Below are 26,294 nucleotides of genomic sequence, written 5' to 3' on the forward strand. Positions count from 1 at the left end.
GCAGCGGATTTACTGACAGGTCTGTCCTCTATTTTAAGCAATGTTTAAACCAATTTGGTTCAAATTTTAGAGTTTTGTGAATTGTACAATGTTTTTAACAAAATTTTAAGGAAATGTTTTTAATGTGTCAACAGGGTTCACCGAAGTTTTTTGTAAGTGGTCAGCCAATCTCATTTCCCTGTGCTTTTCTTTTAGCTCTTCTGTGTTTTGTTTTCTCTGTGTTTTAATTTCTCGAATGGCTACTTTCCCTCCTAACTGGTTTTGGTGCATGTGAGATAGTGAATGTGTGCCCGTTATCACCACATAAGTTTGTTTTGATAGGTGTAAGTGTGCTGGTGATCTCACCATTGGGCACCCATTAGATACCAACTCCCTCTCTCTCTCTGCTTTGATCTCTCCCCCCCCTTTCCCCCAAGAACAGCACTCCATCTCATGGAGAAGCCTCATGCTGCTCATCCAGAATGATGATCATAACCAAACCATCTCACTGAACACAGAGCAGCAAGCTTTTGCAGTCTACATTATCCTTCCTCATTTCATGTTTTCTCTTTGCAACATCTGCATCTCTCCATCATTCAGTGTCACCAGGGCAGACTTACTACAGCTTATTGATCAACTCACTCCTTTTTCTTGCTTGGTGACTTTCGTGCATATCCTTCCCTTTGGGGCTCTTCCGGAACCTATCTGAGAGGTGCGCTCTCGGCTGACATTCTCAGTCAACTCAACCTCATTTGTCGTAACACTGGACCATGCACATTCCTTTCAGAATCAACGCACACCTATTGCCATTTGGATCCCTCATTTCGCAGTGCCCAGCTTGTCCATCACGAATGATCTATTCTCTCTGACACGTACTCCAGCGGCCATTTCCCGTGTGCTATCTGTTTGCTGACTCCTATCCCACCCCTATGTGTAAACCCAACTGGCAGCTTCCTAAGGCTGTCTAGAGGCTTTATTCCTCTCTGGTTACCTTCAACAAACAACATTTCCCCAGTTGAAATGACCAGATAGTGTACCTCACGAACATTATCCTTACTGTGCAGAACATTCCACGTCTCGCACTTCATCTCTACCACATCGTGTCCTGGTCCCCTGGTGGACTGAGGCATGCTGTGGTGCAATTCGTGTGCAGAGACATGGTCTCCCCGTTTTTAATCATCATCCTATGATGGCAGACTGTTGCTTTATAAGCAGTTGCATGCGCAGTATCGTCACATTTTTTGTGATAGCAAACAAGCTAGCTGGATTTAATTTATTAGTTCTCTTAGCAGTTCCACTCCCTCTTCCGTTGTGTGGGGGAACCCCTATCGGCTTTCTGGGACCGAGATTTATACCCTGATTTCTGGCCTGATCGTAGTAGATGATGTCACTGTGGACCGTATGGCTGTCTTCAACACCTTGGGCTGCTATTTTGTGGAAATTTCAAGCTCCATTCACTCTCACCCTTGTTTCCAAGTGGCGGGGGCTCAGGTGATACCCTTATCCTCTCAGAATAATGAATGCTACGGTGCCACCTCTCGTATGAGGGAGCTGCAGAGTGCTCTCACTGTGTCCCGATCTTCTGCCCCAGGGCCAGATGATGTTCACAATCAGATGTTGCAGCACCGTTCCCTTGTGGGTAAACGCTTTCTCCTTCATATGTACAATTGTGTTTGGGCGGATGCTACCTTTCCCAGATGCTGATGTGAAGCCACTGTCATTCTCATACCTAAGCCCAGTAAGGACAAACACCTTCCTTCTAGCTACCACCCCATTTCTCTCACCAGCTGTGTTTGCAAGGTGAAGGAACGTGTGATTCATGGCTGGTTGGTATCGTGGCTTGAATCTCGCAAATGTACTAACCACTGCACAAATGTAGATTTCGATTGCACCATTCTGCAGTTGACCATCTCGTTACTTTGTCAATCCATGTCATTAATGATTTTCTGCAGAAATACCAGTGTGTGGCCAGGTTTTTTGATTTGGAGAAAGTCTGTGACACCTGCTGGAGGACTGGTATCCTTCGTACTCTACACGTGGGGCTTCTGAGGCCCATTTCCTTCAGGAATTTTGAAAAGATTGAGTTTTCAAGGTACATGTGGCATTAGTTTTGTCAGAAACCTTCATCCAGGAGAAAGAGGTGCCTCAAGGCTCTGTCCTGAACATCGTTCTCTTTGCCATAGCCATTAACCCTATTGTGGCCTGTCACCTGCCAGGCACCTCTGGCTCCCTTTATGTTGACGGTTCTGCAATCTATTGCAGTTCTCCACAAACCTGTTTCCTTGAGTGGCATCTACAATGATGACTTAGTTGCGTTTACTCAGGGAGTATCGACAGTGGATTTTGCTTTTCCACTGACAAAACGGTTTGTATGAATTTCTGGTGGCACAGTTGGTTTCTTCCATCGTCTTTACATCTTGGGCCTGTTCCTTTTCAATTTGCTGAAACTATGAAATTTCTGGGTCTCGTGCTTGATAGAAAACTTTCTTCGTCCCACGTGTCTTACTTGGCCGCACGCTGTACCTGGTCTCTCTGTGTCCTGTACACGGGCCGGTGAAACATGTAACTTGACATCTCGCGTGTGGTTGGCTATACTGTGATTGTGAGGTTGCAATAACTGCCACCGCACATGCCCACAACTCTGAAGTACATTTTGTAAATGTAAGCTACAATCAACGTTTATATGTTAAGTGCAACAAAGTACGTTTTTCCAAGAATGGAGAGAACGACAACAGAGACTAAGCGTTTGATAGTGTATGAAACCGGGAAATAAAAACACCCGAAGTTAATGACAATATCTGTGAAAAGTCGTTCCAAATTGTTGCCGTAATAGCTGCACATAAAACGTTGTATAATAATGTAAACCTAAGCATACCAAAGAACATGCTGTCCACACTTATAGAAGGAAATAAACCAAAACATGCATAGCCTACTCGATTGCAGAGAGAAAGCTTTAATTCTGTATACATTTACACTCACCAATTGACATTGTCAATGGCACAGTTCCATCCAGTTGTCCTTCACTATCATCGGAATCGGCGCCAAAACCGTTGTCTTCGTCATCATCATCATCGTCATCGTCATCATAAGAGAAATCATTAATTGTTAGGTTTCATTTTAACTGCCGTCTATAGTCTGTGCTTCCATTATGAGTTTAGCAACTAACGTCTACAGTAGCAAGACCATCACATAGCAGTCTTTCCACTTCTGTTGTATTAAAAGTCTTATTGTTACTTCTAATGTACACTTGACTTCACTCCAAACCAATTCAATTGGATTAAAATGACGGTGATAAGGCAGTAGCCTAATTACCAAGTGACTCTGTTTGCTTGCAGTTTCATCTACAACGTATTTAGGTGTCACAGGCTTATTTCGTTTTATGAGCGAGTATAGCAGCAGCTTTGTCAGTCTCATGTCAGCAGCAATGTCTCTCGCCTGCAATCGCTGTGCCATAATTTCTTTACGGTCACTAGTGGTGGGAGTTTTATCTAAAATCACGGAATGGTACAGTGCATTGTCCATCACAAACACTGTTGGAACACTAAACTGGGGCAACAAATTTTTAAACCACTGTAGAAACCGTGGGTGGTCCATATCCTCATGATAGTCACCAGTTTTCTTCGATCGAAAAACTAAAAGTCCTTCTGGCACAAAGCTGTTTGAAGACCCTGCATGGGTCCCAATTAATCGGAATCCTCTTCCTGTTGGCTGATGACTGCTGCTATTCGGAGTATCATCTGTCCAGCATTTCTCAACTGATTCTCCAGTGTTGACCCAGGTTTTGTCTAACCATATGACTGAGTGTATGTCCCTTCCTACAGTTTTGTGTAAGAAAATGGTACGAGCTGCAACGACATGAGCTTTTTCAAGTAACAGTTTTCGTCCATGTAACTTTTTAAAACGGAAGACCATACTTTTTAATATCATCTTAAGTGACCAATTTGGTCTCATTGTCGTCAACATTTGACAATTCGCCATTTCCTGACTGAATTCCCTTTTTTTAACCATTTACATTCTCGTGTATGTTTGCCATCTGAGCGAATGACATGTGGGCTGTTGACTGTGTTTCACTTTATATCCATCTTAGCAACATGGCGAAGGACATTTAATTTTTGGTTTGAACTTCCACTGTTTCTACAGCGTATTTTGTGGACCTTTCTCCGTGAGGAAGACATTGTTCTTAGCTCGCTTTCCTTTCATTGATAGGGCTTAATGTATAGTTGCTTTGACATTGTTTTACTTCTTGATGATCTAAGCTTATGATATGGGCATTTATAACCCTAGTTGTTTTTGTGTCCTGAGGAAAAAAATCTACCTAATTGCAGATGGCAGGGATGCCTCTTCAGTCGCAGCATCACAGATGGTGATGCATGGTCTTTCCCTCCGCAAGGAAGTAGAAGTGTAGTAACCCATTGGTTACTACATCTACCCACAGCAGACATAAATTGGGCAAGTGCGGCAAGTGTTGTGCACACTGACATTCAGATGGCACATCTGCTACTACCTGAGGTGGTCATCAGCCCGATGCCCTCAGGGGCCGAGCATTCGTTTGCTGAGTATGGGGGTTCCCGAGCCGGGGACTGGTAAGTGCCACCAATCTCCTGTTACCGTAAGCTCTGGGCATGCTTCAGTGATCACTGTGCGGCATGACAGTGGAACGTTATGAGTCACAGGGAACGGGGATCTAGGCTTGACCAGCCGGATCACGAGGATGGTAAAAACCTGCATAAAAAATCACTCAATCTCAAGGTGTGCTGCGCACTGGTGAGATGCATGGCTGTTGAGGTGGAACAGTCGTTAGCAGGCAACCTCTGGGGAACCTGCTGCACCTTAGTTGTAAAATGTTTACTCAAGCATGCTGGGCTCTGTCTGAGTGGACCATTGTTACCCTTGCTGTTTGTGGGACCGAGATGGAACCCTCAAAATCATCTTCTCTTCCTCCCTGTGGGTAGGGTGTACCACCTGGGAGTATTCACACCCAATCCTCCAAACGAATGAGGGACGCTAGCCATCCTGTTAATCTGCATTGACTGAATTATGTTGACAAGGCTCAAGGAGTCATAAACCAAAATGTGTTTTTGGTCATTAAGAGGAAGGAGGGGACATTTGAAAAAGTGTCCCCCTTCTATATCCATAAAGGCTTGGAAGAACTAGCTGTAAGCTTGAAGTCTGTTAAGCGGCTGCAAAATGGTTCCCTACTGGTGGAAACTAACAGGGCGAAGCAGGTGGAACTACTTACAAAGACTGAAAAATTGGGTGAATATGATGTAACTGTTGAACTGCATAACTTCCTTAACTCTAGCAGGAGTATGGTCACATGCCGTGACATTATGGATATCGACATAGTATACCGATGCCTCTTCTTTAGTCTTCTTCTTGTTTCTTGTTTATCCCAGCATCTTGAGATCTCTTGTGAAGAGAGACGTTACAACACATTCAGTAGTGGCGTGGGACAATCAATGAAGTTACACAACAGTTAGTAATTTAACTTTTGGAACCACCGGTTTATTGGCATTTCTGGAAATAAAATCACTCTCATACTCTCATGCGGTCAGCAAATTTCGTGTAACAGTTTGTATGTGTAATGGGACTTATTGTGTCACAAATCGTTCTAATGAGTTAATTAATCTGCATTACAGTGTTGCTAAGCAACGTGATCAACAAGATGATATGTGTCTCAAAACAGAGCCTTGATATTTTGAATAAACTTTCGGTTCATCTTTGTCAAAATCAGCACTTGTCTCAAAATTAATTTCCAACTTTTTACATTAAGTCCAAGCATGTTTGCAACTATTGTATGCGATTCACTGGACAGCTCGATCACGTACTAGCATATAACGTTTTTCAAATCGAGCACGCAGGTTTCAGATTTCCCTAAACGAGTCTTTTGTAATAACGTGGTATGTCTATCTCATGTAAAGTCGAAATGAAACTGGATTTGTCTCCATTCGGGTCAAAATCACAAAAAATAAAATTCATCGCACAGGTCAGCGAATTGTACATGCACCCTTTTTGCATTCTAAGTGATAACTCATCTCAGAGTAAAAGCCGCACATAAATTCACACTTTTTCATGAACACAAAATTCAAACACCTTTATATTAAACAGATAAATTATGGCCTGCAGTTACTAATTAACATCTCCCAATCTGAATAAAATTCAAGAACTTGTATTTCATAATCAATAAAATGTTATCACCTGAAAGAAACTAATAGTTTGCTAAAACGGATTCAGATTATGGTCAACTCATGTCTAGTCAATGTTGTCATGAATTGATACTTGCTTGGAATGAGTGAAATGCCTGTACTGAAAAATACTGTCCGTTGAGTAATTTACTGACTTTTATAACAAATTTGTACCCTTTGCGTCATTACAATAGCCAAACTTAAACAGGAATGGGCATTACAGGGGATAGTGGATGTGGAGCAAAGGATGTGTAGGAATAATGGAGAAATTGAGAAGGCCGACACCTTTAATTCTCCAACGTTGCCTGACCACACCACTGTTGGTTTCCTCCAACTTAGGGTTAGGCCTTATCCACCTAACCCTATGTGGTGCTGCAAATGCCAGCGTTGTGGTCTCACAACACTGAGTCGTAGGAGTGAAGCGGCCTGTGGGAAATGTGGAAAGGCAGCCCATGAAGCTGGGATTGACTGTCCGTCTCCAGCAGTCTGCAGTAACTGCTCTGGGAGCCACCCAGTCTGGAGCTGAGACTGCTCTGTTTTTGCAGAAGAACGAAAACTTCAAGAACCAAAAGTCACCAAGCAGATCCCCTATGCTGAAGCCAAAAAGGAATATAAGGCTACAAAGCCTCCCATCTTTATCACTTCTTATGTGTCCACGGCATAGAAACCTGTTCCTAAGGTTGTGGAGCAAAGGCACATGACAAGCAAAGTCTCTCTCAATGCCCCTTTTCCCCCTCATCCTTGAAGAGACAGGGTGCAGAGAAAGGTTCATGACGTTTGGGTCAAAAGCTGTCCTGAGTGCCGTCACATGTCATTCTTTCACGTCTGACTGATGAGGAGAACACCATGGAGTTAGGTGCCTTGGCTGCAGGCAGTCCCTACACTCCCCCTCACTCTACAAGTGCTTCACCTCTGTGGTGCAAAGATAAAGGTAAATTAAAACCACATCAATGAAATGGCTCCCATCCTGCAGTGGAACTTGCAGGGGTTCAGGACACATGTGGAGGAACTCCGACCACTGTGTCTGTGTCTCCAGGAGACTCTTTTCCATCAATCGTACACCCTTGAGCTACAAGGCTATGTACTCCACAAAAAGGACGACCTGATTGGAGAGAGAGCTGAGGAAGCGTAGGTATTTTCATCAGTACCAACTACCACTCCTCGCCTCTCTCACTTCCAACGACTTTACAAGCAGTTGCTGTATCGGTGCACATACGTCATCCATTGACAATACGTTCCCTTACTTGTCCCCATGTGATGCACTTGATCAAAAGGCCCTAACCGACCTTATTATATAGCTCCCCTGCCCCTTCCATCCTCTGTGGTGATTTTAATGTACACAATGTGCTTTGGGGCTCTGAAGCTACCTGCCCCGGGGGTAGGGCAATTGAGAGGCTTCTTGTGTCATCATGTGCATACTTGCTAAACGCAGGACAGAGTACTCACTTCTGCACAGCAACTGGGTCGTTCTCTGCCATTGATCTCTCGCCTCACTCTCCAGCTCTCATTCACACTGCTCAATGGGAAGTGGTTGATGAGTTGGATGGAAATGATCACTTCCTGATATGGATTCACCAGTCAGATGGGATGGAACCCAAAAGGAAACCATCGCGATGTGTGCTCGCTAGAGCCAACTGGACACTTTATAACCAGTTGGCCCAGTTCAAACATTGTGCGAATGTTGTGGCATTGGTGGATCATATTATCAAAATGATAAGCGATTCACTGGACAGCATTCAATCCACAGTCTATCGGACAACAGGAGAGGCAACCTGACCCTTGTTGGAGTGCTGAATGTTGCTCTGCAATCAGAATCAGGCGTGCGGATCTCCCTAGGATCAAGTGTTGACCAACTGCAGAGAATCTTGCAGCCTTCCAGGTCGCGAGAGCAAAGTGTCACCGAATTATTTGAGAGAGCAAAATGAGGTCATGGCAACAGTTCCTGAACACCATTAATCATTCTACAACAAATTCTGTTGTGTGGGAGACCACCAGGAGAATTTCTGGGAGAGGAGACAGGTGCCCCATGGCTGCTATAATGGGGAACGGCATTCTACAAACCAGCCCGTGAGACATTGCCCAGACTATGGCAGTGTATTTTTCCACAGTTACTGCAACATTCAGTTAGGATCCAGGTTTCCAGCGCCATAGAGCAGTTGCTGAGAGGTGTAGTTTGGACTTCCGGTCCGCCTCTGATGAAGATTGCAACTGCCCATTTTGCATGTGGGAGCTGGGTTCTGCATTGTCTGCAGCTCGTGACACATCCCTTGGTTATGACAGGATCCATTAGAGTATGCTGCAACACCTCATAAGTCGAAACAAAGTTATCCACCTCACACTTTTTAATGCCATTTGGGCGTCAGGTCACTTTCCCGACTCGTGGTGTGAGACAATTTTAACTCCTCTTTTAAAATCTGGGAAAGACAGTACATGCCCAAGTAGTTATAGTGGTGTTGCTCACACTAGCTGCATGGGGAAGACCTTGGAGTGGATGGTCAACCATTGCCTTGTCTGGATTTTAGAATCCAGGCAAATCCTTAGTCGCTTTCAGTGTGGGTTCAGGAGTTATCGCCTTTGATAACCTTGCCCTCCTGGAGACGGCTATACAACAGGCTTTCCTATACTGGCAGCACCTTCTAAGTATATTTTTTGACATAAAGAAGGCCTATGATACTACTTGGAAGCCTCTTATCCTGGAGCAGCTTCACGAATGGGGGTTTTCGTGGTTGTCTTCCCATTTTTATTCAGTCCTTCCTCTCGTCACGATATTTGAGATAACAAGTCAGTGAATCCTGTCTGATCACTTTCAGTAGGAGAACGGTATCCCTAAAGGTTGCATTTTAAGTGTGACTGCCTTTGCCATAGCTATTAACAGCATCATGTCCATAGTGAAAAGTCCTGTCCAGTGTTCGTTTGTGGATGTCTTCTCTGTTTTGCTCTTCTTCAAGCCTCGCAACAACAGTACATCAGTTGCAATTAACTCTTCCACGTTTGGATGAATGGGCGCAGAAGAGTGCTTTTAAGTTTTCCACCAAGAAGTCTGTGTGTGTTCTTTTTAACCATTCTCGTTCCATTTTAAACATTCCTGAGTTGAGGATGAGGGACACTGACCTTACTTTTAAAGACACAGTGAGGTTTCTGGGCCTCAAATTTGACTCTAAGCTTATGTAGTTACCATATCTTAAGGACCTGAAAAAATGCTCACTTAAGGCTTTGAGTATTTTAAAATGTCGTAGTCACGGTACAGGGGGAGCAGACAGGACATGTCTGCTCTGGTTTTACAGGGCATTTGTGCGATCCGGGCTCAATTATGGGTGCATGGTGTATGTGTTTGTGAGAGCCTCTTATTTAAAGATGTTGGATGTGGTGCACCATGAAGGGATTCGATTGGCCACTGCGGGATTTCCACCTTGGCTTCTCCAGAGGCCCAGACTTATTTTAGACTTGACAAATTTTAAGTAAGATCATATTCAGATTTTACATTTCAATCTCTATTTTTGTAACATTTTAGAAATGCATCACAGTTTCAAAGTAGTGTACACTGATGGCTTCAAACAAGGGAATTCCCTTGGCTGCTCTGTCGTGTTCCCCGACCACATCACCAGGACTTGCCTTCCTGACGAGTATACCATTTTCTCAGTGGAGCCCCACACGCGGCACTGGAACAGATGCATCGTATTTGGGGCAAATGGGTTTTCTTTGGCTCCAGTTCCCTTAGTGCCTCACAATCAGTACAGAACCTGTACCCAGCTGAGGAGTTGGTCCGGCTGATATATGGCAAACTGTACTTGATCCAACGGCAGGGTAAGCAGGTGTCATTCTGCTGGGTGCCAACTCACTTAGGGATATGGGGAAATGAACAGCCCGATCAGGCTGCCAAGGAGGCTTGCAGAGGACAGGATGTGGCTCAGTGTCCTATTCCCTTGAAGCCTGTAGTTTCTGCACTACACAGGAAGTGCATGCAGTTGTGGGATGAGGAATGGCTGGTGGTGACGGCCAATAAGCTGTGGTTGGTGAAGTCAACAACCCAGCTGTGGTGTTCCTCCTGCCAGTTGCTTAGGCGGGATGAAGGGACCCTCGCGTGTCTTAGAATTGGACACTGCCCTCTCACACATAGCTTTTTACTAAGGCAAGAGGATCCTCCGTTTTGTGATGCTTGTGGCATGCACATCTCTATCCACCATATTTTAATGTAGTTCGTTTTATATCATGATGCAAGGGCAGATGCAAATATTGGTGGAGATATGCCCTTTATCTTAGTTGATAATGAGACGAGTGTGACTATGGTTTTAAAGTTTTGTGATTTGTCTGGACTCTGGTATAAACTTTAAGGCTGGAGGTTTTAGTGTGTTGCAGAGTGGCTCGCTCTTCCTTTTTTTTTCTTCTCATCAGCCATCTGCTATATTGTTTTATCTCCTTACACCATGTTCTTCCTATGTCGTTAATGTTTTACAACTGACACAATACTTCATTACGTGATTCTGAGTGGGTAATAGTTTTTCAGCTTTTGTTAACTCCATTTTATGTGCTGTTTTATCTTCCTGTTTTGCGTATTTTACTGACACTCGTCATAATCTGTTTTCGCACTGGCGCTAAAGAGCTTGCTGTCATGTGCCCATACAAACATGTCCATATCCATGTCCATGTCCATGCCCATGCCCATCAGCCTGGTCACCGGCCGCCGTCGCCAGGTCTGGCATGTGCTTGCAGCAGTACATCAGTGACACCTGATCTGTATAGCATCTTTATAAGGGCCCAGTTGTTAAATGTGTTTGAGATGTGTTAACTACTTTTGTTGTATTCTTGTGGATGTCACTCAGTGACCCAATAAACTGGAGCTCTTTTATTGCCATGTGTTTCTTTGTGTTCCTAGTTAGAGCACTGTAAGATTCACATCTTGCATCACTTCAGGTATCTGACTCAGCAGAAATGAGGGTAAGGTACACATGATTTGTTATATGTGTACATTTCAAGGAAGTAAAAAATATCTTTGGTTTATGATATTACTAATATGGGTACTTAAAGCTTTCTTTGGCAATCCAGAATAAAAATAGATGTTTCAAGGATATAATTATTTCCAAGGCACTGTGTTCATTAAAACTGTAGTGCTTATACATTGGTAGGGATCTAAGGTAATTACTGAAAATTTTGTTAGGTTACCTTCCATTCAGAAAGCTGTTGCACTCAGCGACTGTTATACTGACTTGTAAATTATAGATTGCAGCAATCAATCGTCCTTTTTAAATTTTATTGTGCAGATCTAGATTTTGGCTAGAAGCTAGCCATTCTCAATGCACTATTATTTTCACTCAATGCACATAATGCCTGTTGGTCGGGCTTCATCCACAGTTCATTGAATACTCAATGCATGTAATGCCTGTTGGTCGGGCTTCATCCACAGTTCATTGAATACTCAATGAACTGTGGATGAAGCCCAACCAACAGGCATTACATGCATTGAGCATTCAGACATTCATTGAGTATTCAGACATAGGTATTAATGAAGTAAATGAGTGGCTGCAGAATGGCAAAGATGCTGGCTGTGGTATGATGACATTTGTTAATCTGCAGACAATGGTGGTAGTGGTGATGGATTGGCTGACGAAGCTGGTGCATTCAGCCAGTCATTTACTTCATTAATACCTATGTCTGAATACTCAATGAACTGTGTATGAAGCCTGACCAACAGGCATTACATGCATTGAGCGAAAATAATAGTGCATTGAGAATGGCTAGTTTCTAGCCGAAATATAGATCTGCACAATAAAATTTAAAAAGGATGACTGATCACTGCAATCTATAATTTACAAGTGAAAATTTTGTTCTGTAACCTATTTTCTTTATTCATTACTCAGAATGAAAGAGAAAACAAGAAAGTAAAACTACTGGTGAGTAGCAGAACTAAAGAAAGAAATTTTTCAGTATAAGATCAGCACTTTTAATGCATACGAAGTACGAAGCTTACTCTGAATTCTTAAGACAGTGGAATTTAAATTATCCAGACAGTATGGAATCGTAGTTCTTCTATAAAAAATCTGGATAACTGCGAAGTTCAGAAAAAAAATTATGATCCCATAAAGACATAGACTATGTTTGATTCTGTGTAAACACACAAACTATATTATTTTCAGATAAATATTGAACACACATAAGAAAAAAATACTAACAGTGAGTTTTATACACTGAACTATTCAGTAAATTTCTTTTGAACAAGATTTGTATGTTGTTTATGTGCAGCACTACAACACAAACATTTGGTAAGCAGTTGTTCAGCTAAAGTTGTTTCTGCCCACCATTCCAAATAAACCATTATTTTGTCCAGGAAGGTTGTTTCCCCTTTATGTGTCAAAATGGATGCAGATTGAACACCAGCTTCGACAGCCAATCCATCACCTCTACCACTGCTGTCTGCAGATTAACAAATGTCATCACCACAGCCAGCATCGTTGCCATTCTGTAGCCTTGTAGGTGACAGTGTAGTAGGTGGTTGTGGGATCACTCATGGAAAAATTCCTGTAGTAGTTGGTGTTAGAGCTGCACCTTTTTTAGATTGAAGTCAGCTTTAGGTGTACCTGCTTAAAGGGAGTCCCTCTAACTAAGGGCTTACCTTCAGAGGATGTCATGTTTCCAAATAGAGAAGGAAGTAGCATATTTTGTCAAAATATAAGAGGTATTTGAGATAAAGTTAGTGAACTGCTTATAGATGTTGACTTTGAAATTATTGCTATGTCGGAGCACCACTTTTTCGAGGATTTCCTTGTGGGGTGGGGGAGTAGCCATGTACATAAAAAACAGTATTCCATTTGAGTCCATAATGTACCAAGGCACTGCACTGAACACATATTTCAATGTTGTGTAAGGGCAGTTGAATTTAATGAAACTAAACTTCTAATTGTTGTTATTTATAGGTCCCCTAACTATGACTTCAGAGCATTTCTGCTCGAGCTAGAGAGGGTTCTTGATTCACTTTGTAGGAAGTACCAGAAATTAGTTATGTGTGGTGACTTCAATATAAATTTTATATATGATGGTGCAAGAAAAAGGATGTTGGTAGATCTCCTAAATTCGTATGATCTGATGCAGACTGTGTTTTTTCCAACTAGGGTGCAGGGGAATAGCAGCACAGCCATAGACAATATTTTTATTCATTCTTCATTACTAGATGGGCATTCTGTTAGTAAAAGGGTGAATGACCCTTAAGAGCATGAGGCACAAATTTTAACACTAAGAGGCTTTTGTACTCAAACAAATGTCATATAATTACAAACAATATAGGAAAGTTTATCAAACAGCAATAGAGAGTTTTTTAAACCTTGTCAAGGAACAAGAGTGGCAGAGTGTAAAATAGTGCTGATAACATAAATGATAAATATAATGCCTTCCTTAACACATTTCTCGTGCTCTTTAAGAGTTGCTTTCCATTAGAATGTTCTAAACGGGGTACTAGCAGTAATAGGCAGCCGTGGGGCTGACTAGTGGGATAAGGATATCATGTAGAACAAAGTGAGAATTATATCAAAATGTTAGAAGTAATCACAATCAAGCTGCAGTAGCTCATTACAAACAGTATTATAAGGTCCTTAAAACTATTATTAGGAAGGCAAAGAGTATGTGGTATGCAGTTAGGATAGTTAATTCACAGGATGAAATTAAAACGATATGGTCAGTTGTGAAGGAAGTTTCTGCTCAACAGCACAAGGTCGATGATATAAAGTCAGTTTGTAGTAAAAATATTTCTGTTACTGATAAATCAGATATATGCATAGTATTTCTGAGCATTGCTGGTGAATTAAATAAAATTTAGTTTCTACAGAGAATCGTATAACTTTCTTGGCAAATGCCTTTCCGAGATTGATGTTTGAAATACTCCTCAGTGATACAGGCAAGGGGGAGATTGAGTCGGTAATTACATCACTAAAGACTAAGGACTCTCTTGATTATGATGGAGTGCCTAGCAGAATATTAAAGTACTGTCCTGTATTTAGCCATATTTGTAATTTTTCCTTTAGGAACAGTCATTTTCCTGAATGATTAAAGTACTCAGTACTAAAGCTGCTTTATAAAAATGGAGAAAGGGATAATGTAGACAATTTTAGACCTATTTCTATCAGTGATTGCTAAAGTTATTGAAAAGGCTGTGTATGTAAGGATAATTGATCATTTTATATCACACGATTTGCTATCAAATACACAGTTCGGCTTTAGAAGTCATTTAACAACTGAAAATGCTATATTCTCTGGATAGGTTAAACAAAAGGTTTGAACGCTGGGCATATATTTTGATTTAACTAAGGCATTTGGTTGTGTTGATCATAAAATATTGCTCCAGAAGTTGGACCATTAATACTAGGAGTAGCTCACAATTGGTTCACCTCTTACTTTAGCAACAGACAGCAAAAGATCATTATTCACAATGTTGAGAATGGCTGTGATGTGGGGTCTTAGTGGGGTGCAGTCAAGTGGGGATGCCCCAGGGATCAGTGTTGGGGCCACTCCTGTTCCTTATTTATATAAATGATATGCCCTCTAGTATTACAGGTAACTCTAAAATATTTCTGTTCGCTGATGGCACTAGCTTGTTAGTAAAGGATGTTGTGTGTAACATTGGCTCGGTTTCAAATAGTGCAGTTCATGACCTAAGTTCATGGCTCGTAGAAAATAAACTGATGGTAAATCACAGGAAGACCCAGTTTTTACAGTTTCTAACACACAATTCAACAAAACCTGACATTTTAATTTCACAGAATAGGTATGATTAGTGAAACTGAACAGTTCGAATTACTAGGTGTTCAGATAGATAGTAAACTGTCGTGGAAAGGCCACGTTCAGGATCTTGTTCAAAGACTTAATGCTGCCATTTTTACTATTCAAACGGTATCTGAAGTGAGTGATCGTTTGACACGAAAATTAGTCTACTTTACTTATTTTCATTTGCTTATGTCGTATGGTATTATATTTTGGGGAAACTCTTCCCATTCTTAAAGGATATTTTTGGCTCAGAAACGGGCAGTTTGTGCAATAAGTGGTGTAAGTTCACGAACCTCTTGTCGACCCCTGTTCACGAGGCAGGGTATTTTGACATTGGCCTCTCAAAAAATAAAGATAATAAATAAATACTGTCATTTCTTGTTAACAATATTAGCTTATTCCCAAGAATAAGCAGCTTTCACTCAGTTAATTCTCAGCAGAAATCAGACCTGCATTTGGATCGGACTTCCTTAACTCTTGTGCAGAAAGGTGTGCAGTATACTGCTGCATCCATTTTCAATAAGCTACCACTCAAATCCAAAAATCTTAGCAGTAATCCCCATGCTTTCAAATTGAAACTGAAGAGTTTCCTCATGGGACACTCCTTCTATTGTCGAGGAGTTCCTTGAAAAATTAAGCCGATTCTTGCTGTATTGTTGATTGTGTTTTCTTAAACTTATGAATTTACTTTTTCGGATTCATAAACATTTTATTTTTATCTGTTTTTACTTTTATGTTATAATTTCGTGTGCTGACATGTTCCATGACCTTGGAGATTTGCTCCTCAATTTGGTCCTACGGAATTTTTCGACAAACTTACTCAATAGTTGTCCTTCTCCACACACTTAATATTTTCTAGAATTCCTTGGTCCATTGGCTGCAAATGTTGTTACATTTTTAGGTAGCAGAAATTTTACTTTGAAGCGACCCTGACTTGTTCTACTTCCCGATGTGACAAAGCATTGTCAGTCAACAATATGACATTCAAACGCAAACCTTGGCAAAAAATTTTCAGAGAACATGGCTAGGAGGGACAATTTGTGTGTTTTAAAGCATGAGGATATTTTATTTCTCTCTTAACACAGAAAGGATTTTATGTTTCCCAGCCGCATTACTGCAAGCCATTATTGTAACACTGTACTTTTTCTTTTGTGGAGTCATCTCATCTGGAATCTAATGATGTCTTATTGGATAGCATCTGATAAACAAATTCATCAGCATTATAAACTTATTATGGAGTCAATTAGTCAAAGGACATATGATTTTTTTAATTCCTTTTTGAAATTTTCAGCAGCTACTGTAGTCACTGGAAGGGTTTCACCAGTCATTGACAGTTGACAATGTCCGTGTCAATCTATCTACCTTTGCAGCCAGCGCTGGCTGACTGTGGAGTCATGATCGCCATTAAAAAGTGTTTTGTTTAAATTTATTCCTCTTTCCTGCAATATTAGGCCTGAACCCCTAAAACCTCTAGTAAAGTACGTCATCTGGTGAGTCATTTTTTGCTTTTTTGGTTTCCCCCTAGTTCTGTAAACTGTCCTTTATTATCATTTTGGAACAAAAGTCTTCACTTTTTTCATGCTGCTCTTCCAGTATGATACCACTGGAGTTTTGTTCATGGACAAAACATTAAATATCCTTTTTGGGGTGGATAAAGGAAAATTGTTGGAAAAAAATAATGTTCCTCTTTTACGTCTTTTACACTTGCAGCAAATTCAATTTCAACTTGTTAACAGCACCGTTGCTAGGATTTGTGTCTGGCAGTTGACTGACTCTAAATTTAATGGTTGTGTCATCAATTGTTATTGCTTTTACTTTCAGAGTATCAAATAAAATATAGTTGCTGTACTAAGAAACAAAAATAATAATGATGATTTTGAGATCTGCATTAATGAGGGCCAAATAAGCAAAGTTCCACTGTATTTATGCTTTCTATTATTTTTTAAAGAAAATAATTAACAAATGTGATACTTCACAGTGATATTACCTTTATCTAACACTGCAGTTAAGGTGCTAAAATCGTAAATTGATTGTACATTTATGTAGACACTAATACACATAGGGAACAAAATATCATTTTATTTAGATATATTTGTCACTATATTGTGGAAGCTACTTAATAACAAATATTATAGTGCTGTTTTACAGCAGCTATTGTTTAAAATTTACCCATTGTAGTTTGTTGAGTGTAAATTCTCAAAATTTTATGATGGTGACATATTTCCATTACATTTTATCAATAATTACCTCTTTTTTGTTGATAAGTACCATGGACATTGTCTAATTCAAATGAAGCAGTTTTCATTGATTGCTCCATTGTACTGTGTTATTGGCTAAAATAAATTCATTTCTTTCATGTGTTTTCAGATTTTGTTCTTCATTTACTGCTTTTTCTGTAATCTGTGTCCAGTGCTTTCTGTTCATTGTCACTAACTTCAACATTGCCTGTTAACAGGTTAAACAATATTTGACCCTCACTGGAGTCCTGTGGCACCCTATGCTTTATGACCCTGATTTCAGATTTGCATCTATTCTATTTATTAGTCACAAACTGCTTTTTTCCATCATAAGATTTCCACTTTGTGTGTCCACGTAGCAGTTATTCCGTTAACTAGTGTGATAAGCTTTTAACAGATATAGAAACATTGCAGATACTTTGTATCATTTTGTTAGTCTAGACAAATCAGTTTGAAATAAATTTTTTGAAACCATGTAGAGCTGTGATCAGTTTACTGTGTTTCATGGGGAATGTAATTAATCTAATTGCATTACTACTATATGTCCACAAAATTCTGCCACTGGGCTCGCTCATGTTACTTTTCTACATCTACATCTATAATTTGCAAACCATCATGAGGCGCATGACAGAGGGTGCATTCCCATTTTGCAGTTATTAGGCATTCTTCCTGTTCTATTCACATATGGAGCACAGGAAGAATGTTTGCATGAATGTCTCTGTGCATGCAGTAATTATTGTAATCTTATCCTCATGATCCCTATGTGAGCAATATGTAGGGAGTTGAAGTATATCCCTAGAGAAATCATTTAAAGCCAGTTCTTGAAACATTGTTAATAGACTTTCTCTGGGCATTTATGCCTTGTCTTCAAGAGTCTGCCAGTTCAGTTCCATCAGTATCTCTGTACACTCTCCCATGGATTAAACAAAACTGCGACCTTCTCTGTATACATTCAATATCACCTGTTAATCCTATCTGGTATGGGTCCCACACTCTTGAGCAACATTCTAGAACTGGTCGCATGAGTGATTTGTAAGCAATCTCTTTCGTAGGCTTATTGCACTTCTCCAGTATTCCACCTATAAACTGAAGTCTACCATCTGCTTTAACCATAACTGAACCTATGCGATCATTCCATTTCATACCCCTACAAAATGTTACACCCAGGTGTTTGTATTAGTTGGCCGATTCAAACAGTGACTCATTGATATTATAGTCATTGGAAACGACTTTTTTTTTTTAAATTTTGAGAAGTGCAAAATTTTATATTTCTTAACATTTAGAGCAACTTGCCAGTCTCTGCGCCACTTCGAAATCTTAACAACATCTGACTGAATATTTATGCAGCTTCTCTCAGATAGTACTTCATTATAGATAACTGCATCATCTGAAAAAGTTTGATTTTACTATTAATGTTGTCTGCAATGTCATTAATATACAACATGAACTGGAAGGGTCCCAGCACACTTCCCTGGGGCATGCCCAAAATTACTTCTACATCTGACGATGTCTCTCCATCCAAGATAACATGCTGTGTTCTCCCTATCAAAACATCCTCAATTCAGTCACAAATTTCACTTGATACTCCATAGGATTGTTCTTTTGACAATAAGCATAGGTGCGATACTAAGTCAAAAGCTTCTCAGAAATCGAGGAACACTGCACCTACCTGGTTGCCTTGATCCAAAGCTTTCAGTATGTCATATCATAAAAATGTGAGTTGGGTTTCACATGATAGATGTTTTCGAAATCCATGATGGTTGGCACTGTGGAGGTCATTCTGTTCAAGATACCTCATTGTGTTTCAGCTCAGAATATGTTCTAAGATTTTACAACAAATCGATGTCAAGGATATTGGACAGTAGTTTTGTGGATCACTTGTACTACACTTCTTGTAGATGGGTGTGACCTGTGCCTTTTTCCAAAAACTGGACGCAATTTTTTGTTTGAGGGCTCTATAATAGATTATAGATAGAAGAGAAGTGAACTTGGCTGCAAATTCAATATAGAATCTGACAGGGAATTGCGGCCTGGAGCTTTGTTCAGTTTTTCAACACCACTGACACTAATACTCATTTCATTCAACTTTTCAGTGGTACAAGGATTAAATTGTGGCAGTTCTCCTGGGTTTTCCTTTGTAAAGGAACATTTGAAAATGGAATTAAGCATTTCAGCTTTGGCTTTGCTACCCTCAGTTTCAGTTTCTGTCTCATTCACTAGGAACTAGACACTAACTTTGATCCCACTAACTGCCTTTACATATGACCAGAATTTCTTTGGATTCTGTGAAAGATCACTTGTCAGTATTCTGCTATGGTAGTTGCTGAAGGCGTTATACATTGCTCTCTTGACAGCCAAACACATTTCATTCAGCATCTCTCTGTCTATAGCACTATGCTTTGTTTCACAGCTATTATGCAGTAATCTCTGTTTCTTTACAGTGACTGTGTACCATGGAGGTTCCCTCCCACAATGAACTGTTCCACTGGGTACATATGTATCCAGTGCTCGGTCAACGATCTTTTTAAACTTGAGCCAGAGTTCCTTGACATGCTGCTGACCTGCACTGAAAGTTGCAAGTTTCTCATTGAGATGTGACACTACTGGTTTTTTTTATCTAGTTTACTGAACATATACATCTTTCTGCTTGTTTTTAGTTGTCCTTTGTACTTTGGTAATCATTTTTGCCACAACTGTATTGTGGTCACTGATACCAGTTTTGATGTGGACATCCTCAAAAATGTCAGGTCTATTTGTTTCCATTGGATCATATATATTGCCATAATCAGTGGGGTTCCTACCTGTCTGTTCTAGGTATTTTTCAGAAAAGGCATTTAATAAAGTTTACAGGATATCTTACCACATTAAGGCCAAGTGGTCAACTTTGGCATGCTAATCTTTTTTGTCAAGTCACTGCCAACATAGATGATCTAATTATGACTTAATTATGGTGCTGTGCCATGCCAAACCAGTAAGCAGTGTCTAGTGCCAGCACTGTGTGATGAAAGCATGGTTTGTTCCCCCACACAGCCTCACCCCTCTTGGCAGCCCAGCAGAACTTGCTTCCTCCACTCCTTGCACACCTCTGAGAATTCATTCTGGATATTGTGAACAAACTATAATTCTGTTATTTTGTTTATATATGTTGAATAACTGATGTGTAGTTGTCTGCATCAACCTTGTTCTTCCAACAGGTAGGTTTAGAGTATGATGTGTCAGTATAGTGCTAAAGTCTACTAAAAACAGAACATAATTGTTGTTTGCACCTTGTGCTTAGAGCATTTCAACCAAATGTTAATTTTTTCATTGATTTATAGTCCTGACTTTGCTCTTGACTTGTTCTGTTTCTTGGATTTTTTTGTTTGTGTGCTTACTGCAGAGCACCACATTGTGATCAGAGATAGCTGTTTCCTGAATTTTTGATTCATAGTCTTATCAATATTGCTGGTGGTGTTATAAGTGATTGGCCTTAATCAACCACTCTCTTAAGACCCTGTTTAGTTCTTGTTTCAGTTTTAATTTCATTCCCACATCAATTTTGTAATCTCTACATATTATAATATTTATTGCTTGAATCTTCAGCAACAATAGCACTGCTCTTTCGCCGTTACCATTGGAAGCATATAAACACAAAATTCTTAATTCTTTTGTTCATTACGAGTAAATTAATTTTTTTTTTTATGTTGGTAAGCTTACACATTTAGAGAACTCAGTCTCTTAAAATTACCCATTTTCTTCATTTATGTAGCTACACTTTCATCTGCTTTTAGTAGAAATATTACAAAGGCTAACTTCAGGAATAAGTACCAAGTAATGAATCACTTATTTCCATTTACTAGAAAAAACTTGTTACTACAGAATTATTTTTCACCACAATTCTATTCTCTGGGGTATAATAGATACAGTACAGTTAACTATGAATGAGTAATGATGATTATTTCTTGATTTATCATTGTAGGAAATGGTGATGTTCCTGAGCCTACTGATACTGAAAATGGTTTTTGCTTTGAAGATTCTCCAGTTGTTGCAAGTAGAAGTCTAATAAGGCCAGAAGTTACTCGACTTGCTGGAGAAGATGATGCAGGTCTTGTGGTAGAAGCAGAGTTTCCTTCACAGGAAACGAGTTTTTTAATTGAATCATTGGTTAAACAACTTTGCAAGTTCGTAGAGAAAAATGCTACCAAACAGAGAGCTCTGTATGATGGTATGTAAATTGACAATTTGAGAAAAAAGAAGTAAACTTTATTTTTATCTGTGGTGTAGACTGGATGATTATAGTTAATAATTTGGCAATGCGTGATCATTCTAATATTTTTTCTATCAATAGGCTTCATTATAGTATGTAGATTTTCTTTTTAAGTCTTATAACACTTACTTGTATGTGCTCTTCTCAGAGAGCAGCAGGAAAGATTTAACAGGGTACCTTCTTTTTGTTACCTCTCCAAAAACATATTATTCTTCCGAATAAAGATTAGGAGACATTTCTGCGTGTCTCTGAAACTATTGGCTAGTGTAAGTATTCAGTGAAACGCCAATTTCAATTTTGGAAGAATCAAACCATATCAGTTTTTATATTGTGGATTAACGGTGAAAAATATTGGTGATGTGCAATATCATTATATAGCTTGTTTCAACTGTTCATTTTTTTTAATTTTACAGCTATTTGTCGTATTCTTTTCAAACTGAAATTAATTGATGGTACATATGCAATAGAAGAACTAGAGTTTATGAGAAACCGTTATGTGCAAGCAGTTTGGGATCTTCTTCAAATTGCAAAGATAGGAAATGAACCAGGAGCAAATAATAGATTGATCAGTGTTGCCAGGTATGAGTAAACTATATACATAACGTATTTCAGTTCTCCCCCTCCCTCTCTCTCTCTCTCTCTCTCTCTCTCTCTCTCTCTCTCTTTCTCTGTATGTTTAATCTTAACATTGGTCTCCTTATTAACCAGGAAAGATTCGTTCAAGAAAGCTTTGCCCAGCAAGCTCCTGGTCCCTGAAAAATTGTTTGAATCATCTCGGTATCAAACGGAATTTGTCGAGTTGGAGTATATAGCACATGGTGGGTTTGGCTATGTTTACAAAGCAAGAAACAAATTAGATGGTGGTGAATATGCTATAAAGAAAATTTGTCTGAGGTAAGGTTTGATCAATTTCATACACTTCTTCATGGTACAATTCTGATACTATTAGTGAAATCCTTAATATATTCTCTTTTCAGTTCCTTACATTGATGTAACTTGTTACATGGAATAGTTACTTTCTCTCCTTCACCTGTAAGAGAAAAGTTGATACTTAAAATCATTAACTAATTAAATATACTGTTTTATTGGTGCTCTAAGATTGTCATAGAATTCTAATTTTTCTGTTCTGTCTCAACATAGGGAAGTTAATGATTTTCTTAATTCCTGGTATCACACCTCTGTCTCGAACTGTAGACCAGGCATAGGAGTCTCTGAAGCGAACTACCAACACATTAACTTGGACAGTTTGCAGCCAGTTGACCTTTTCATAACAAAACATACTTAGGGCAGATCCATTACTTTATGGTAGGCCACACTTGTGCCTCGCTCTTACCTTGTACCACACATCTTATAATAACTTAGATTGAGCACTAAAGATCTGGTTGTTAGGTACTTTGAATACTTATAAACATCTCCGCAATGGGAAATAACCATGCCTGTTTTTTTTTCCACCAAGTGCCTTCCTGATAACAAAGGTCTCATGACAAGGGAGAGAGCATCATTCACAGTTTTAAAACAGATCTCATTTAGATTATTCTTCCTGCAGAAAAATGCTTCACTACATATGTGAAAATATGCAGACTGTCTCTGCTAATTATTACATACCTCTTGTAACAAGAGCTTGTTGTCTGGTTCTCTTTCCAGAAATTCAGCCTGATTTCCAATGGATTCACAGGTTCCTCTGCCCATACCAGAACCTTTCACCCCACACCAACTTGACATGCTTTCCAAAACCCACAATCGTAATTATGCTGTCATGCCACTGTGGATTGTTACTGCATTCACATTGAAAGGATATCTGCCATAATTGACCAGTGTCAACCCATGTCAAGCAACTTAACTTCCTGCATGAGGAACATCTCTCTCTTTCTCCATTGGCTCTCCACAGTTTATAGCCCGTTATCACATGGCTTCCCGTTCCTCACTCTCAGTACTATCGTTCTATGTACGAACATCCTGCAGTTATGGACAACACTTCTGGGATATCTCTTTCTTCGTAAGCTGGTGACATTGTTCAGGACTTCAAAAACAGGTACTGCTCCTCTTTTTCCCCATCAGACTTGGCCCAACTGCAAATTAGTAGTCCCTTATCACACAGTAAGTGGTAGAAGGACGGTGAAACAAAACGTAGGCAGCAAGTTATTGGAAATTTACACCTTATCACAGAATGTGGAAGTCTGAGAGGATTATCTGATCTGTAAAACAGTATAACAGATATAACAATGCAATGCTGGTGAAGGCACAGGTGTTTCAGAGTGCACTGTTCACACTGTTCAGCACACATTGTTGAACATAGGCTTCCAAAGCAGATGACCCCTACATATCCCCATGTTGACCCAACAATATCATCAGTTATGATTGCAGTGGTCATGGGATCATCGAGATTGAATCGTGGATCAGTAGAATGAAAAATTTCCTGTTGGATTCTGTCTCGGGTTCTTCAGCTGACATTCATCTAATGATTTTACTGATGTTTCGCCAGCACGAGTGGCTGGCATTGTCAAAGCTTCACCCTCCATTGCCGGTGGTGAACTGGAGGCGAGCTCACGGCCGCAGACTATATGCACCCGGCGCGCCAACGTCAGAGGGCTTCTCCACGGTCATTTCCGGTGCGGTTCTCCTCTTGCTACCTGCGACAGTCATTTGCTGCAGTATGGGAAGCCATGATCTGTTTACGTTAAGGCTTTCCTCTTCCTTGTTGAAGCAGTTTGCGTGTTTTTGTATTTCTACAGCTTCTCTGAACAAGCGCGTGTGATAGTGTTTCTCTACAGCCAGAACTTCCGTGTCGGCAAATTCTATTACGTGGTCGGTCTCACTCAGTGCGTGCTCTGCTACGTCCGATTTCTCTACCTGCCCCAACCCGCAATGTCACTTATGTTCTTTGATCCTGGTGTTGATTGATTGTCCAGTCATTCCGACATAAACTTTTCCGCATGTGCATGGTATACGGTATACTCCCGACATTTCAAGTGGGTCCCTTTTCTCCTTTGCTGATCTAAGACACTCTTTGATCTTCCTTGTCGGTTTGAAAATTGCATTTACGCCATGTTTGCGCAATATACGGCTGATTCTGTCTGTCACTCTGGGAATGTATGGCAGAAAGGCCATACCCACATTTCTTTTTCTGATTCCTTACTTCGCCAAATGTTTGGCTCTGTTACACTTCTAATATAATTTGTGGAGTACCCATTGCTCCTCAGAACATTTTCCAGGTGTTGCATTTCGCTTCTGAGGTGCTACGGCTCACATATTCGTCCTGCTCAGATGCATGTTGTGCCACAGGGTGGTCCACTTTGCTCATGGCCACAGTTTAGTGGTAGCCATTCATCTTAGTGGGCTGCTGATTGGTAGTCATACTAATATAAAAAGCTGTGCAGTAATTGCAGCAGACCTGATATATGCCATGGATGTTTTCACAGGTGGCCCAGCCTCTGATGGGGCCATTTTGTTGTCTATCTGTGAACTATACTTAAACAGCACAGATCTTACCCATGAGACTCAAGTAAGCATCATCCTGATGAGTACATATTTTATAACCTTTACATCTTTTAAACAAATATAACATACATTTTAGACAGTTTGCAGACAGATATTACTTTATTATACGTTAACCAGTGCAGAATAATTAACTTTGGTTTATATTTTATACATCACAAACAGAATGACAAGAGCTACTCAAACTCACAGAGCTATTCAGCTTGCTGCTGCCATGCTATGCTACTTAAACAGCCATCTTACGAACAACTTATAAAACAAACATAAACAAATCAGAATAAAAGAACAAATCATTCATTCTGCTGCTAATCTGTCATGTATCTGTGGAGAACTTTTGTCTTGGCACTATATTGATAAATATAAAATAAATTCTTTATAATAAATTTTGTATTAATTCAATAATAAGATAAATGTGAGCATTTTGTAGCTGACTTCGAGACCTGTCCAATGGTGTTCTCCACATTTATATTGTGTTTGTAGCTTTTGTTACTGTTGTCATAAACAATTTTACACACAAACATTAGTAACTTTGTTAATTAAAACAATGTAGGAAAAGACAGACAGCTACTTACCATAAAGAAGACATGTTAAATTGCAGACAGGCACAGTTAAGTCACTCACATAAAGATTTTGGCCGCAGCAAAAGATAAACACACACGATTCATACACACAAGCTTACAGCATCTCTGGCCGGAATGCAACTACCACATGGGATACAAGTGGGAATTTTGAGGGGGCAGGGAAGGGGGAGGGGAAGGGGAAGGGATAGTAGTGTACAGGTGGGGAGAGAGACAAAGGGTATGTGGTGGAGTGTGCATGGGCAAGAATGCCAAACAAGTGCAACATCAGGAGGTCACAGAGCAGGAAGGTGGGGAAAAAGGCAGCGAAAAAGGAGAGGAGTGGGGAAAATGGGCAGGTGTGTTGGCAGAGGCTGGCAAATAAACAGGGTGGGCGATGAGAATGGGGAGGAGATGATAGGACAGGAGGGTGGAAACTGTTTGGTGGAGGGTGTGAGGACAGTATGCTACAGTAGGTTGAGGCCGGGGTAATTACGGGAGCAGAGACTGTGTTGTAAGGTTAACTTCCAGTAGCACAGTTCAGAAAAGCTGGTGGTCGTGGGAGGGTTCCAGATGGCTCGTGTAGTGATGCAGCCAGTGAAATCAATTATGTTCTTTTTAACTGCATGTTGTGCCACAGGGTGGTAAACTTTGCTTTTGTCCACAGTTTGACAGTGGCCATTCATCATGATGGAAAGTTGGTTGTTAGTCCTACCAATGTAAAATGCTGTGCAATGATTACAGCTGAGCTGGTAAATGACACAGCTGCTTTCACGGAAGTGATGGGTCGGTGGATTGGGTAGCCTTCACACCTGGGTTTTCCACAGGGACATGATCCTTATGGGAA

The 26,294-nt window shown here is 40.2% G+C and overlaps 1 protein-coding gene across 1 annotated transcript in view; it reads left to right on the forward strand.

The window, feature by feature from the left end:
• The window catches only part of LOC124797903 (eukaryotic translation initiation factor 2-alpha kinase 1-like), a 153,263-nt gene that overhangs the window by 36,551 nt on the left and 90,418 nt on the right, over window positions 1–26,294 (forward strand). The window contains exons 4-6 of the mRNA XM_047261022.1: window positions 21,108–21,353; window positions 21,809–21,974; window positions 22,104–22,289. Of these exons, the coding sequence (XP_047116978.1) occupies window positions 21,108–21,353; window positions 21,809–21,974; window positions 22,104–22,289 (598 nt within the window). The remainder of the gene's footprint in view (window positions 1–21,107; window positions 21,354–21,808; window positions 21,975–22,103; window positions 22,290–26,294) is intronic.

This window comes from Schistocerca piceifrons, chromosome 5 (genome assembly GCF_021461385.2).
Source record: "Schistocerca piceifrons isolate TAMUIC-IGC-003096 chromosome 5, iqSchPice1.1, whole genome shotgun sequence".
Lineage (NCBI taxonomy): Eukaryota > Metazoa > Arthropoda > Insecta > Orthoptera > Acrididae > Schistocerca > Schistocerca piceifrons.